This window comes from Pogoniulus pusillus, chromosome 3, assembly GCF_015220805.1.
Source record: "Pogoniulus pusillus isolate bPogPus1 chromosome 3, bPogPus1.pri, whole genome shotgun sequence".
In the NCBI taxonomy this organism is placed as follows: Eukaryota; Metazoa; Chordata; class Aves; order Piciformes; family Lybiidae; genus Pogoniulus; species Pogoniulus pusillus.
In genome coordinates, this window is record NC_087266.1 from 23,057,564 (window position 1) to 23,072,170 (window position 14,607).

The window sequence follows — 14,607 nt, forward strand, 5'->3', positions numbered from 1 at the left end:
TTTAAATATATGAATAGCAAGAGAAGGGCCAAGGACAACCTCCAGTCCTTGTTAGATAGAGAGGGGAATAGAGTGACAAAGGATGAGGAAAAGGCAGAGGTGCTTAACACCTTCTTTGCCTCAATCTTCACTAGTGGGACAGGTTGTCTCCAGGACAGCTGGACTCCTGAAGTGGTGGATGGAGTCAGGGACCAGTACAGTCCCCCTCTAATCCATGAGGAAGCAGTAAGGGATCTGCTAAGTCACTTGGATCCTCACAAGTCCATGGGACCGGATGGGATCCACCCTAGGGTGCTGAGAGAGCTGGCAGCTGAGCTGGCCAAGCCACTCTCCATCATTTATCAGCAGTCCTGGCTCACTGGAGAGGTCCCTGAAGACTGGAAGCTGGCCAATGTGATTCCCATACACAAGAAGGGTCATAAGGAGGAGCCAGAAAACTACAGACCTGTGAGCCTGACCTCAGTGCCAGGCAAGGTCATGGAACAGGTCATCTTGGGTGCCATCACAAAGCACCTACAGGATAGCCAAGGGATCAGGCCCAGCCAGCATGGGTTTAGGAAGGGCAGGTCCTGCCTCACCAACCTGATCTCCTTTTATGATCAGGTTACCCGCCTGGTGAATGTGGGGAAGGCTGTGGATGTAGTCTACCTGGGCTTCAGCAAAGCCTTTGACACTGTCTGCCACAAGAAGCTCCTAGCCAAGCTGGCAGCTCATGGTTTGGACAGATTCACTCTGTGCTGGATCAAGAACTGGCTGGATGGCAGAGCTCAGAGAGTGGTGGTGAATGGTGCCACGTCCAGTTGGCAGCCAGTCACTAGTGGTGTTCCCCAAGGATCAGTGCTGGGCCCAGTCCTGTTCAATATCTTTATTGATGATCTGGACGAGGGCATTGAGTCCAGCATCAGTAAGTTTGCAGATGACACCAAGCTAGGAGCAGGTGTTGATCTGTTGGAAGGTAGGAGAGCCCTGCAGAGGGACCTGGACAGGCTGGATGGGTGGGCAGAGGCCAATGAGATGAGATTTAACAAGGCCAAGTGCAGGGTTCTGCACTTTGGCCACAATAACCCCAAGCAGCGCTATAGGCTGGGGACTGAGTGGCTGGAGAGCAGCCAGGAGGAAAGGGACCTGGGGGTACTGATAGATAGTAAGCTGAAGATGAGCCAGCAGTGTGCCCAGGTGGCCAAGAGAGCCAATGGCATCCTGGCCTGCATCAGGAACAGTGTGGCCAGTAGGACAAGGGAGGTTATTCTTCCCCTGTACTCAGCACTGGTCAGGCCACACCTTGAGTACTGTGTCCAGTTCTGGGCCCCTCAATTCAAGAAAGATGTTGAGGTACTGGAACATGTCCAGAGAAGGGCAACAAAGCTGGTGAGGGGCCTGGAACACAAATCCTATGAGGAGAGGTTGAGAGAACTGGGCCTGTTTAGCCTGGAGAAGAGGAGGCTCAGGGGTGATCTTATTACTGTCTACAACTACCTGAAGGGACATTGTAGCCAGGTGGGGGTTGGCCTCTTCTCCCAGGTAACCAGCAATAGAACAAGGGGACACAGTCTCAAGTTGTGCCAGGGTAGGTATAGGCTGGATGTTAGGAAGAAGTTTTTCACAGAGAGAGTGATTTCCCATTGGAATGGGCTGCCCAGGGAGGTGGTGGAGGCACCGTCCCTGGGGGTCTTCAAGAAAAGACTAGATGAGGCACTCAGTGCCATGGTCTAGTTGACTGGCTAGGGCTGGGTGATAGGTTGGACTGGATGATCTTTGAGGTCTCTTCCAACCTGGTTGATTCTATGATTCTATGATTCTATGATTCTAAGTAGGCACCTTGCCTTTCTCCTTCTCTCAGAGGTGCCTTTTGCTGCCTAAAGAACTGTGCAGAGAAAAGCTATGAGAGAAGTGCAAAGAGACCCAGCGGCAGGCACAGATGGAGAAGTGGCACAGTGGGACAAAGCATTACTTGAGTGTCAGAGACAGAAAATAAAAGGAATGTCCTCATCTGGTCCAGGTAATGGTCCAGCTCTGTTCTTTAGACAGACATCACGAAACAGAAGCATGATAATGCTGGTCCAGGTAATGGCCCAGCCGACCACACCCAGAATAAGCAGATTAAGATAGATGAAGGCAAACAAATCCAGCCTGCAAGCTTTGAGAGCACACAAACCCATCCTTGATTTGTCCCTTTGGCACAGAGGGGAATCTCTCAAGGGGAGAAGAGAGCTGCTGCACATTTGTATCTTTATTTGCTCATTCCTCTAGTATCTTTACTAGTGAAAGCTGACTCACACACAACCTGTGCTTTTGACTTCAGCATCTGAAAGCAGCTCAAAGCTCTATGCAAATGTAGGAAAATGTTTGAAATGCAGAACGCGAGGCCGTCATTGCTTTGACTGGTCTTGAATCTCCCCCCTTGAACCTACTGCTGGGAACCCTTGCATCTTTGATCTGAGATATACTTACTTTGGAGGAGAACAGTCACAACTACTGTGTAATTGCCAGTCTTACTTATGAGTGAGAGTGTGTATTTTCCAGCTTGTGCTTCTTTTATTTGGGGAAAAACCAAAGATGTAACATATCTATAAAACAGAAAGCAAAGCGGAATTTGTTATCTAGAAGGTAGTATTCAGCACACATAATAAGATGTTAGCTCTTTGGCTCTTGCAAAAACCCTTCAGAGGTATGAATAGTCATTATTTATATAGTGCCATTCAATTTGAAGTCTTTTCATCCTGTATTTTCCTATGCAAGCAGCATGCGGAACTTAAAACCAACAGGTGCCGTATGCCTGACATTAGGAGGGATGGATTTCCTTAGCCTAGGACAGCTGGTAACAGTCACAGGAGGGGAGAAAATGCTTTACCTATGGTCCCATCCCTCGTGTTTTGGAGGCAGAGGCAATAACCCAGCCCAGATTCCAGCCTAGGTTTGGCTGTGAGAATTAGCATGCTGTTTCCACTATGGTTCCTCATCTGCAGTGTGACCCTAACAAGTCACATAATTCTTCATGCCTCAGTTTCTTTGAGAGTAATGTCATGAGCACTGTTTGCAGCTCAGCTGATCAGCTCAGACTGATCCATCTCAGAAAGTCCCTGGAGACCCCCATGCAGAATGCTCTATAAATGAAAAGAATAAGCTTATTTCAGAGTATTCTAGCCTTTAAGGTTCATATCTGTATATGTCTTACATGATAATCAGCAAGATGTTGGGTGACAACAGTAAAGACAGGTGAGACAACATAAAGCATTACATGAAATTAAATGCAGACACAGCCACAGAAAATATTCCATTTGCATCCTACAAGAAATGGTATTTTAAAGGATCTTTGATTTAGTACATCCCTTAACTTACTGATTCTCTGGGTCCAGCAAAGGTTTACAAGCTTTGCTCTCTTTAAAGAACCAAAAGCATGAAATGATCTCTGAAATATTCATTATCACTCTTAATTCAAGATCTTCAAACACATTGACTTCCACATTTTTAATTGGTTCATAGATGTTCTCTGTTCCTTGAGAATTCAAATAACACCCAAGATCTTCAAAAGTGTTACAAGTCCGCAGTGCAAGAGGACAAACTGTTACACTTTTATTATCTTTATTTGCCTTTTTTATTTTTTTTGGCATTACAATATTTTTGAAGGATACTCTTCTGGAAAAGCTGTCACAAATTAATAATGTCTCACAACACCCAGACACGATACAAATTCTATGAGGCAATATCTCCATCATACCTTCTTTCCCCCCATCCCCATACTGTTGTGCCTATCCATAAATATGTTGAATTCTGCTACAGAAAGAGATGCTACAGGATTCTTGTTGGATTAGTTAGCTCTGTTCTTTAGACAGACATCAAAAAACAGAAGCGTGATCATTTCCCTTAGTGATACAGACTATTCTTTACACTCATGTTCATTTCATTTCTTATGAAACCATAGAAAGGCACAGAACTATAATACAACCTTTCTGTTTGCAACCTCAAAACAAAGGCAGGGCCAGAGTATTCCCTTTTTTTTAAGCATCCCACTGATTTTCACTGCATCATCTAGATAGACTGCTTCTCAGGTCCTTGAGGGCTTTGCTAGGCAAGAAACATTTGAACTGGGCACCCTCACAACTTTCATTTCCCCACCACTGCATACAACTAAAAGAGAATTGCAAACAGAAAGAGAATGTTTCACTGTCATTGTGAAAACCAGGGGTGGATTAATGAGTCTCTAAGCTTATCTGCAGCAAAAAGTGACAAGTAAATAGCTGAAGAGTGCCCTTAAATGTCTCCCTAAGTAACTGAAGAGTGCCCCTAAATGTCTCCCTTACTTTGGTGACTGATATTTATACGGTATAGGCATACAGAAGGATGGAGTTCATTGAATCCTCTGCCCTGTGCTGTGCTTGGTCTGCTGGTACTTCTTATTCTTTGCTCCTTCTTTTTTCCTTCCATTGACCTGAGAATTATCTAGAGATAACAGTTGTATTCTACTTTGTCCAATATGAGAACCACACAGCTTGACTATCATGCTGTCATTTATTCTCTGAACTACTGATTTCTTTGTCCAGGAATGAGAAAGTTTTCATGAGGCTAACTTGAAGCAAGACTCCTCAGGAAATATTTTAATCACAGGTCTCTGATGCTTTATAGTTTAGTCACGTATCACCTTTTATTGGCTATCTGCTGCACCTTTTATTTGCTACCTGCTATTTCAAGTCAGAACTTTAGAAAATCGTATTTGATTCCCTACCCAGCCTGGGCATCTCAGTCAAGGTTTAGCCCAGTGTGCTAGTTTGAAGCAGGCTAGAATGTTTTGGTGAGAAGAACTAGATTACAGGCTGTGGAAGGAAAACAATGGTGATGTCTACTTTGCTCACAGGCTTGCTGAGAAGTATAAAAACATAAGTCAAAACGTAGATAAGGCACTCAGCATCACTCTCGCTTGGGCTGCTGGCTGAGCTGCTTCGCTCTAACCTCACCTTCCATTTTTGGGCTAATCCACTTTGCTTCGTAACCCTCTGGTTGAACCTCTATTCTTCCTTGGGACTGGGGTAAGGTGGAGAGGGGTAGGGGGAAGGTGAAGGGGTGGTTGAGACCCCCTCCTGGGGACTCAGGTTTCTGGGAGGTGAGTTGTGTTTCTGTATTACCTTTTACCTTGCATATTTCTGTATGTAACTGTATATACTGTAAGCATCTGCTTGTATATTGTGCCAGCTGTAAATAATAAGCTTCATTCATATTTCCAGAGCTGTCTGAGTCTAGTCTGGGTGATTTCTAAAGTGTGGGGGAGCAGGGAACACCCAAACCATCACACCCAGGCAGGGATTTATGAGCTTTGTTGGCAGCTTCCCTATCAGTCCCAGCAGCTGTGGTACACATACACTGTGGTAGGTCACCTGTTCACACCATGGCCTTGACAATCCCCTTTAGGGGCATACAATTGGTTTTATTTTTTTACATAGATATATTTCCAGCAACATTCAGTGATTTTCAGCAATATTCAGGCATGCTGATGTGAGGCAGTAGCAATGCTAACAATTAAAAAAATTGTTTCAGAGAAAGCTAATCCTTATCTATTTACAGTTTCAAAGTAAATTGTGATGGTTTTCCCTATAACCTTCTATTGTCATAGTTTTCCTAACCCTGGTCATTTTGACCATGACATTGAGATGCTTGAGTGTGTGCAGAGAAGGGCAATGAGGCTGGTGAGAGGCCTCGAGCACAAGCCCTAAGAGGAGAGGCTGAGGGAGCTGGGACTGCTTAGCCTGGAGAAGAGGAGGCTCAGGGGTGACCTTATTGCTGTCTACAACTACCTGAGGGATGGTTGTGGCCAGGAGGAGGTTGCTCTCTTCTCTCAGGTGGCCAGCACCAGAACAACAGGACACAGCCTCAGGCTGCGCCAGGGGAAATTTAGGCTGGAGGTGAGGAGAAAGTTCTTCACTGAGAGTCATTGGACACTGGAATGGGCTGCCCGGGGAGGTGGTGGAGTCACCGTCCCTGGGGCTGTTCAAGGCAGGATTGGATGTGGCACTTGGTGCCATGGTCTAGCCTTGAGCTCTGTGGTAAAGGGTTGGACTTGATGATCTGTGAGGTCTCTTCCAACCCTGATGATACTGTGATACTGTGATGCTGTGATCCCCGCAGCCTCAATGTTTAGAGTGTTGCAAACTTCTGGGAAGGTATTTCTGGAATGGACAGGAATATTTTAGAAGTGACTTTTTGATATCGATGTCCCTCGTGTTCCTCCTGAATGTTCATCCTTCTGGCTGATAAACACACATGTAATCTCAGATTTCAACGCAGAAGTGAAAGTAACTGCTGCCATAACAAGAACTGTAAAACAGAAATAGGAAACAAATATAGTCATGTCTAGATGCTTACTCAGGGATAGCAATTTTAAGAAAAATAAAATAGAACAAAACTATAGAAAAATTACCCTTTTCTTTTCCCCCTCTAAAAAGCAATAAAAGGCAAAAGAATACACAGCTATAGCATATTCATTTGCAAGCTCTGCATTTGTATATTGAAGCTGAGTGGATGCACTGTTTGAAAACCTTTCTAAAGCATGGATGCATCACACTTTAGAAGTATGACCCATAACATCGTGGAAAATAGCTGAAGGCAAAATACTCTATGTATTATGTAGGCTCCTTTAACAACCACATCACAAAATGCAGGCTCTCTCTTGCAGACCACTTCACTGTGCCTTGAAAGGACTCTGCAGCACCAAAACCTGCAGCTCACAGGTCAGCATTTGCCTGCTGTGAGCAAGATGACGAACATGCACCATGCTTCCCATCAGCACCAATGTGGTGTACAATCATCCTTCATGCCTGCTCAGAGCAATGGTAAAATAAAGTCCTACAATTTGCCTTTAGAGCCAGTGCTCAGATCACCCAAGGACTTAAGATCTAGTCTTCCCTTTCCCTTCTGTCCAGGACAGGATGCATTTGATTTGCTATACTGGACATTCTCCTGAGCCTTCCTGGAATGGATTTGTGCACCTCAGAAACTACCAAGTGATGTCCAGATTAAATGTTTTTTTCCCTTGATAGACTTGTGCTCTTTCCCATTTGGGAAGCAGACAAGGCAGCTATTCCCACAATTTTAAGGACAACAGATGGAGAAAGTGAGGGGCAAAGAAGGGCATGGCCATGGCTTTCTCTGCACCTCCCTATCTCTGCCACGCTCTGGGGCCCTACGCAGCCAGGACAGCTCACTTGCCATCTCCCAGCCTTCACAGAGAACCAAATGTCATTTCTCCCGATGTACAAGGAGCAGTGTGGGAAAGCTTCTGATGCCTCAAAAGTAGCATCTCTTCAGAATGCTTTGTAGGAGCTTTTTTGCAGCTTGAAAAGTCAGCTTTTAAGGGTAAAAGAACTATATAGTAATTATGTTCCTATCATTGCTCATAAACAAGAAAAACAGAAGTAAGACTGCATAATTGGCTTAGTGAAATGTGCCAGATTGCCACTAAGTCCTTAAAACCAAGAGCATGAATAAGTGCTGAATCATAAAACACATCTCTCTTCTGGTGACCTGATAAGTTTCTAACCTTAGGTTTTGGTTTTGGTGGTGGGTTGTTTGTTTGTTTGTTTGTTTTTCTTTTCCCTTCTCATCTCATGAGATAATTGATTGGGCATAAAGCAAGGTGTAGAGTTGAAAAGAGGAAAAAAGTCATTATATCAGGAAATGCTTGGACGATGAAAGTAAATAGACTGGTTCCACAGGTGATGGAAACAGCAAAATGGGAGAAGTAAAAATTGTCAGCATCTCCTCTTTGATGTTTGTGACTTCTGGAGCTGTCTTAGCTCTAAGTCGGCAACACTTTGACAATGCTTTCTCACCTTCTTTGCAAATATAGATTAAGACAAAATCCATCTTATTCAGGCATGTAACATGCTGTGTTTTGGATGCCACCTTTCCACAGTGTACACAGGCTATAGTCTCCTTTTGCAGACCTCTGAGGAAGACAGTGTCCATTTTGTCTGTGATTCCTGAGAAAGGTGAACAGGACTTCTTTGTGGAGATGTGGCTCTCTGCATTGTGTGTAAAGATAATGTTGGCACTACTTGAGACAGGAAATGCCAGAGAGTACCTGAAAGGCAGGTATGCATTGAGTATCTACACCAAGCATGCTGAATTCCTCCCCATAGATCCAGCCCAGGTTTCCAGCACTCCCACTAGCCTTTCACTAAATCTTTCTCTGCTCAGCTCACTCCACTTCTGTTTGTTTGTTGGCCATTTTACCTTCCATCCTTTTCAAAACAGAGATTGTCTGTCAGGCTCACAGCCAGAGGCTTAACTAACAAAACCCCATCTATGTCCACTGATTTCCAAGATATATCAGCTGGAACCACTTGAAAATATGACCTTGAAAGTACAATTCAATTACGTGGAGCATTCCCTTGCTTCAGCTTTCCAATCTGCAAATAGTTTTAGCTTCTAATTTTATGAACTGAGCCTACTTATCCCTTGAATTACTCCATTAACATCATCTTGAGAGGCGGGTGCCTAACTGCTGCAGTAGGAAAGATGCATTCAAACACCAACAGTGAAAAGATCTGTGGCTAAGAGTTAGGCAGAATCAGATAGATGTAGTAACTAGACTGTGAGACATGCAAACAAACTGATGAACTGGAACTGCACTTGTAAAGGACAGTAGGTGAGAGTATGTGCTGGAAGAGGGAGAAGTGAGCACCCTGGCACCCTCACGAGTGGCACTTGTGTCCCATTAACTGCTAGAGCTTGTCACTGCTGTCTTCTGCCTTTATTCCTGTGAAATGAGGGAAAGCTTTTAGGGTAAGGAAGGATATGTTTAATCTGAGAAGATTCCAGCTGCTTTACATTAAAAATAAAATTACCAGAAGTATTTACACAACATGGGGTGATCAAAACTTGTGTAGGTCTTAGAGAAACATATTAGTGACAAAAGAGAAAATGAGAGCATGAAGGAGCCTTTCAGAGGAAGCAGAATCAGGAAATGAAATATTAGGAAAATAGTAGAATCATAGAATCAACCAGGTTGGAAGAGACCTCCAAGATCATCCAGTCCAACCTAGCACCCAGCCCTAGCCAGTCAAATAGACCATGGCACTGAGTGCCTCATCCAGGCTTTTCTTGAACACCTCCAGGGACGGTGCCTCCACCACCTCCCTGGGCAGCCCATTCCAATGCCAATCACTCTCTCTGTGAAGAACTTCCTCCTAACATCCAGCCTATACCTACCCCGGCACAACTTGAGACTGTGTCCCCTTGTTATATTGCTGGTTGCCTGGGAGAAGAGGCCAACCCCACCTGGCTACAATGTCCCTTCAGGTAGTTGTAGACAGCAATAAGGTCACCCCTGAGCCTCCTCTTCTCCAGTCTAAACAACCCCAGCTCCCTCAGCCTCTCCTCATAGGGTCAAATTTAGCACCTTGGTCTTTCAGATTCTAGCTGGCCTGTTATGATCTGCATGTCAGTCATTCACCCCAAAGCCTAAAGTAGGAAATGCAGAGGTGGAAAGTACCGGGTAACAAATATAAAATATTTAGCATGCACAATCATTTTGTGTACTGCCAGACTGTACTGGAACTGGAATGGAAATAACTTGCTGCCTCTGAACAGTATTTATGTCTGCATTCTATGTCTATGTCTATGTCTATGAGGAACTGCCTGCATGAATCAAAAAGTGGGGTTACAAGTTTCAGAGCTTAAAAGGAAGCTCTGAATCTTCTGGAGTCATATCGAACCAAGCAGTTATGTTTAAGCTAGTTCAGTATCAGATGGTTGACCTAATGGAAGTGCCTACAGATTTTATTTTCAAATGGGGGATAGCCAAAGTGGCCTTTGTAAAACTGAGAAAGCCACTCCAAAATGTGTTCCACATCCTAGTTTAACAGAAAGAGGATAGATGAGGGACTGGAGCCCCATGAAGGATGAAGAGAAAACCTTTTTCTTCCTATCAAGGAAAGCATCTTGTGTTTGTGTTCAGCTTGTGGGGTTTAGTATTTTACAGAGATATCAGGCTTTTCCCAGACATAGAACAATCTTTCACTCTGCTTTACTGCTCAGGAGACATGTAAACCAAAGCATGTTTTGTTTCTTATTTGGCTTCTGAATCTTTTCTCTCGGTGAGACTTTGGATTGACTTTCCAAAATTTTCTCCTGAGCAGGGAAGGTAGAAAGACCCTTATTTCCAAGGAAAGTTATACTTCTCCCACAGTCATGTGCTGCCAGAAAAAAAAATCTGTAGAACCAGTGACATGGGCAAGCCTAATACACACACATTCACTCTTAGAAACTGGAGAAAGGTGCAGATCTTTGCATGTGGCTTTTTTCTCTAATCATTTCCAAAGCAGTGGATCCTAAAGTGAGAATTTTACTCAGTATAAATGTGATACTAATCAGAGAGAGAGACAGGATAGGCAGAAAGAATTGATCTTAAACCAATTTCTATCTTTTACCAATAACTCTTTTTTTCTCTCTTTTTTTTTTCCCTATCAAACTTCAGTTTTCTCCTTCACTTTTCCCTTCAGAATGCTTTCTGTCCTTGTTATCTTTCTGCTTAAATAACTCCCAGCTTCCAAAGGAATGCAACCTGTGAGTTCATTCTCACGCGGTGAAGGTGCCAGAGGTGTTGTACCATGCTGCAAAATAATAAAGTTGTTAGAATATGGTTCAACAAGCAAGATGGGTGACAAGATGCCTCTGTTGCAGCTCATGAGAGTTGTGACTAGTTGCTGTAATAGTGGATGGGGTCAGGGCCAGTCATTAATCTGGTTTTACCAGTTAATTAAAACAACAAACATCACATGAACTGGTTTAATTACTGGCAGTCATGTTCAGGCATGATTGAGAATGTGAGATGGTGAAAACAAGCCCATAGAGTGTGGTAGATTGCCAAGGGAGTTGAGTGGTAGGGAACTGAGAGTCTCTAGATTTGACTCACTGAGCAGGAAAGCAGTGAGGGGAGCAGGGGAGGCCGTGCAGTTTTGGGAAAAGCTCGCTGTGCTGAGTCGGAATGTGAGACTGAGAAACAACACTGACAACGCACAGCATCTTGAAGGCGGCTCTCGCCTGCCAGCCTTGTTGCCCTTGCCCGTAACCTCCCACACAGACTATTTCTCCCCCTAGATCCACACTCCACCCAGCAACCCTCCATTTTAGCCGCCTGAAGCTGTTCAGGATTGGGCATTACGCATCGTTTCTTGCCGGGGCTTTTCTACCCGAGAGGGAGGCTCCGCTGCGGCGGTCTTAGAGCTGAAGACACTCTCGCACCGCCGAGGAGACCGCCCCGGGCAGAGGACAGGCGGCGGTCACCAGGGGGCGCTGCCGCTCAGCGCAGCCCCGCGCAGCCCCTCGGCGCAGTCCTGCCGCCTGTCCGCGGCGCGGAGTTGCTCTGGAGCCTGCGTCAGAGCGCGGAGACAGCGCTGAGCGTGCACACACACCGTCTTTTGTAGTGCAGAGGTAGTTTCCCGGCTAGCTCGACCTGTTTGACTCCTGTTCCCTTGCGAAGGAGCTGCCGGCATTTGTTCATTGGGAAATGAAACTTGCTAAGAAAATGCCTTGCAAACTCTTCCGCGCACTGAGTAAACCCTTGGTGGCAGAACACCGCGTTATCTTGGGTCTTTTCGTCCACGGGGTCTGCAGCAAGCCTTTCCCATTTTACATTAAAAACAGAATGCTTAAAAGCACTGACCCCTTCTGGGGAGATCCCATGGCTCTCCTTGAATGACTCAGAAAGGATTCCACTCAATTGTGGCATTTTGAAAATGAAATAATAATAATAAAAGAAAAAGCTTATTTTTTTCCCCCCAACACAAAAATAACTTATGCGTGTACATGAGTTGAGCTTTCTACTTTGCAGTATCACAGTATCACACAGTATCATCAGGGTTGGAAGAGACCTCACAGATCATCAAGTCCAACCCTTTACCACAGAGCTCAAGGCCAGACCATGGCACCAAGTGCCACGTCCAACCCTGCCTTGAACAGCTCCAGGGACGGCGACTCCACCACCTCCCCGGGCAGCCCATTCCAGTGTCCAATGACTCTCTCAGGGAAGAACTTTCTCCTCACCTCCAGCCTAAATTTCCCTGGCGCAGCCTGAGGCTGTGTCCTCTTGTTCCAGTGCTGGCCACCTGAGAGAAGAGAGCAACCTCCTCCTGGCCACAACCACCCCTCAGGTAGTTGTAGACAGCAATAAAGTCACCCCTGAGCCTCCTCTTCTCCAGGCTAAACAATCCCAGCTCCCTCAGCCTCTCCTCGTAGGGCTGTGCTCAAGGCCTCTCACCAGCCTCATTGCCCTTCTCTGGACACGCTCAAGCATCTCAATGTCCCTCCTAAACTGGGGGGCCCAGAACTGAACACAGTACTCAAGGTGTGGTCTAACCAGTGCAGAGTACAGGGGCAGAATGGCCTCCCTGCTCCTGCTGACCACACCATTCCTGATGCAGGCTAGGATGCCATTGGCTCTCTTGGCCACCTGGGCACACTGCTGGCTCATGTTCAGGCGGGTATCAATCAGCACCCCCAGATCCCTCTCTCTCTGGCTGCTCTCCAGCCTGTATCTCTGCATGGGGTTGTTGTGGCCAAAGTGCAGCACCCTGCACTTGGAGCTATTGAATGCCATCCCATTGGACTCTGCCCATGGTACTTACAGACCAACTTCAAACCAATTATGCCCTATTTATTATAGTGGTCACAAAAGTGTTGGGTTGCTTTTTTCTTTTTTTTTTTTTTTTTTTTTTTTCCTGAGGAGATATTAAACCAGAACTTGTCACAGTGAAGAACTGTTTCTAGTTCACCCAGTAAAAGTATCAGCAAAGAGTTCTGCTGGTTGACTACTCACTCTCTGTGAGTTTCTGTAGTAAAACTACATTGCCTCTGCCTAAGGCATTCCTATCCCTAGTCCTCCCAAATTTAATCTATGCCAGAAACTAAAACATCTCCTTTCACAGTATCACAGTATCATCAGGGTTGGAAGACACCTCACAGATCATCAAGTCCAACCCTTTATCACAGAGCTCAAGGCTAGACCATGGCACCAAGTGCCACGTCCAACCTTGCCTTGAACAGCCCCAGGGACGGCGACTCCACCACCTCCCCGGGCAGCCCATTCCAGTGTCCAATGACTCTCTCAGTGAAGAACTTTCAATGTATGGGAGAGAGAGAGAAGAACTCAGGAACAACAGTGCCAAGACCCATCTACTCCAACAGTTTTCCATGTTCAGCAGGGAGAATTCTGTCCACAATTTAATTTTCTTTTCTTTTTTTTTTTTTTTTTTTTTGTTTTGTTTTCTTCATCTTTTCCTCAACATTCCATTTTCGGTCTCAGATGAAAACACCTGCAAGAAATTTACCGTTCAACTATGTTTTTGTACAGCTAATGACTTTGTCAATGTTTTCAAGAATTTGTCCTCTGTCTTGTTATATCCTAACATAATTCTTTTGGAACAGATTTCAACAAACTTCAACTTTGAGATAAATGATGCCTTTAAAGCCCAGCAACTTTCTTTTTTAGAGAAAGTCAGTCTGCAGCCAGGTTATAAATTACACAGAGATTTTAAGACAGGAGAATTGAGATGGCTGACAATTTCAATTCAGGAGTCACATTGAGCATGTATTTTACACTTGTCTGTCAGAGAACCAAAGAAAACCTTCTCCAACAGAACAGGTTGCTGGGAGTCAGCAACTTACTTACAGGTGTGTTTGCTTCAGTGTGTTATGTAGTAAAAATAAGCTAAAGACACAAAATGCAGGAATATTCTTCACACAGTATTATTATATATCCAACTTCATTGACTACTTTTGTCATTGACTTTATTGCAAACTGACAGCTAGGTCACAGAATCACAGAATGGTAAGGGTTGGAAGGGACCTCAAAAGATCATCTAGTCCAACCCCTTGCTGGAGCAGGATCACCTAAAGTAGATCACCTGTGATTCACACTATGATCTCAGCATTCATTTAAGCCAAGATGAATAAGAATCTAGTTTTACTTGTGTATTTCTATCATTTTCAGACTTTCTGATCATACACCTGAGTACAGGAGGCTTTCTGTTCCTCTGGCTAGGAGCTGCTGTTGACGAGGGATTGTGTATGTTTATCAGCAGCCCAAAACCTTCAGGGGTTACAGGCTGCTTTGTTAAATATAAACTAGCCACGATGCTCCTTGATTTACAGATTTGCTTTGAAATCAGCTTTTTGAGTTTTCAGTCTATGCCAGTATCTCTTTTAATGGAAGAAAAAAGATCTCTTTATCACAGAGCAATGCTAAAGGCTGGAGCAAGCAAGACATTTAGCTCCCTTTTATCTGTCTTACCTCTTCTGGTTTTTGCTTACCTGAGCTTGGGTGAGGAAGGATTGCAGGATTGTATTCAAACACTTATTTGCCTTTCATTTCACTAAAACAGATTTACATCTACCTTCCCTGTGAGTTTGAGATAAAGGCACTGCTGAAAGATCTGAACTGTTATTTTGCTTGTTATTTGTTTTCTCTGCTTTGCATGGGACTAGCTGAACAAATGACAGCCTTTCCATAGGTCCCCCCAGCTGTGATCACACAATGACTTCTCAGCTCGGGCTGGTACTCACACTGAAATCCCTGCTGTTCTTTCTACAGTTTGGGCTATTCCAGACACTGTGATC

The 14,607-nt window shown here is 44.7% G+C and overlaps 1 protein-coding gene across 1 annotated transcript in view; it reads right to left on the reverse strand.

Moving 5' to 3' along the window:
* Nucleotides 1–11,152, reverse strand: part of FLT3 (fms related receptor tyrosine kinase 3) — a 44,948-nt gene extending 33,796 nt beyond the window's left edge. Inside the window, 4 exon segments of the mRNA XM_064140126.1 lie at nt 2,452–2,567; nt 3,340–3,523; nt 6,190–6,306; nt 11,005–11,152. Coding sequence (XP_063996196.1) covers nt 2,452–2,567; nt 3,340–3,523; nt 6,190–6,306; nt 11,005–11,152 — 565 coding nt within the window.
* Between the last annotated feature and the right edge of the window lie 3,455 nt (nt 11,153–14,607).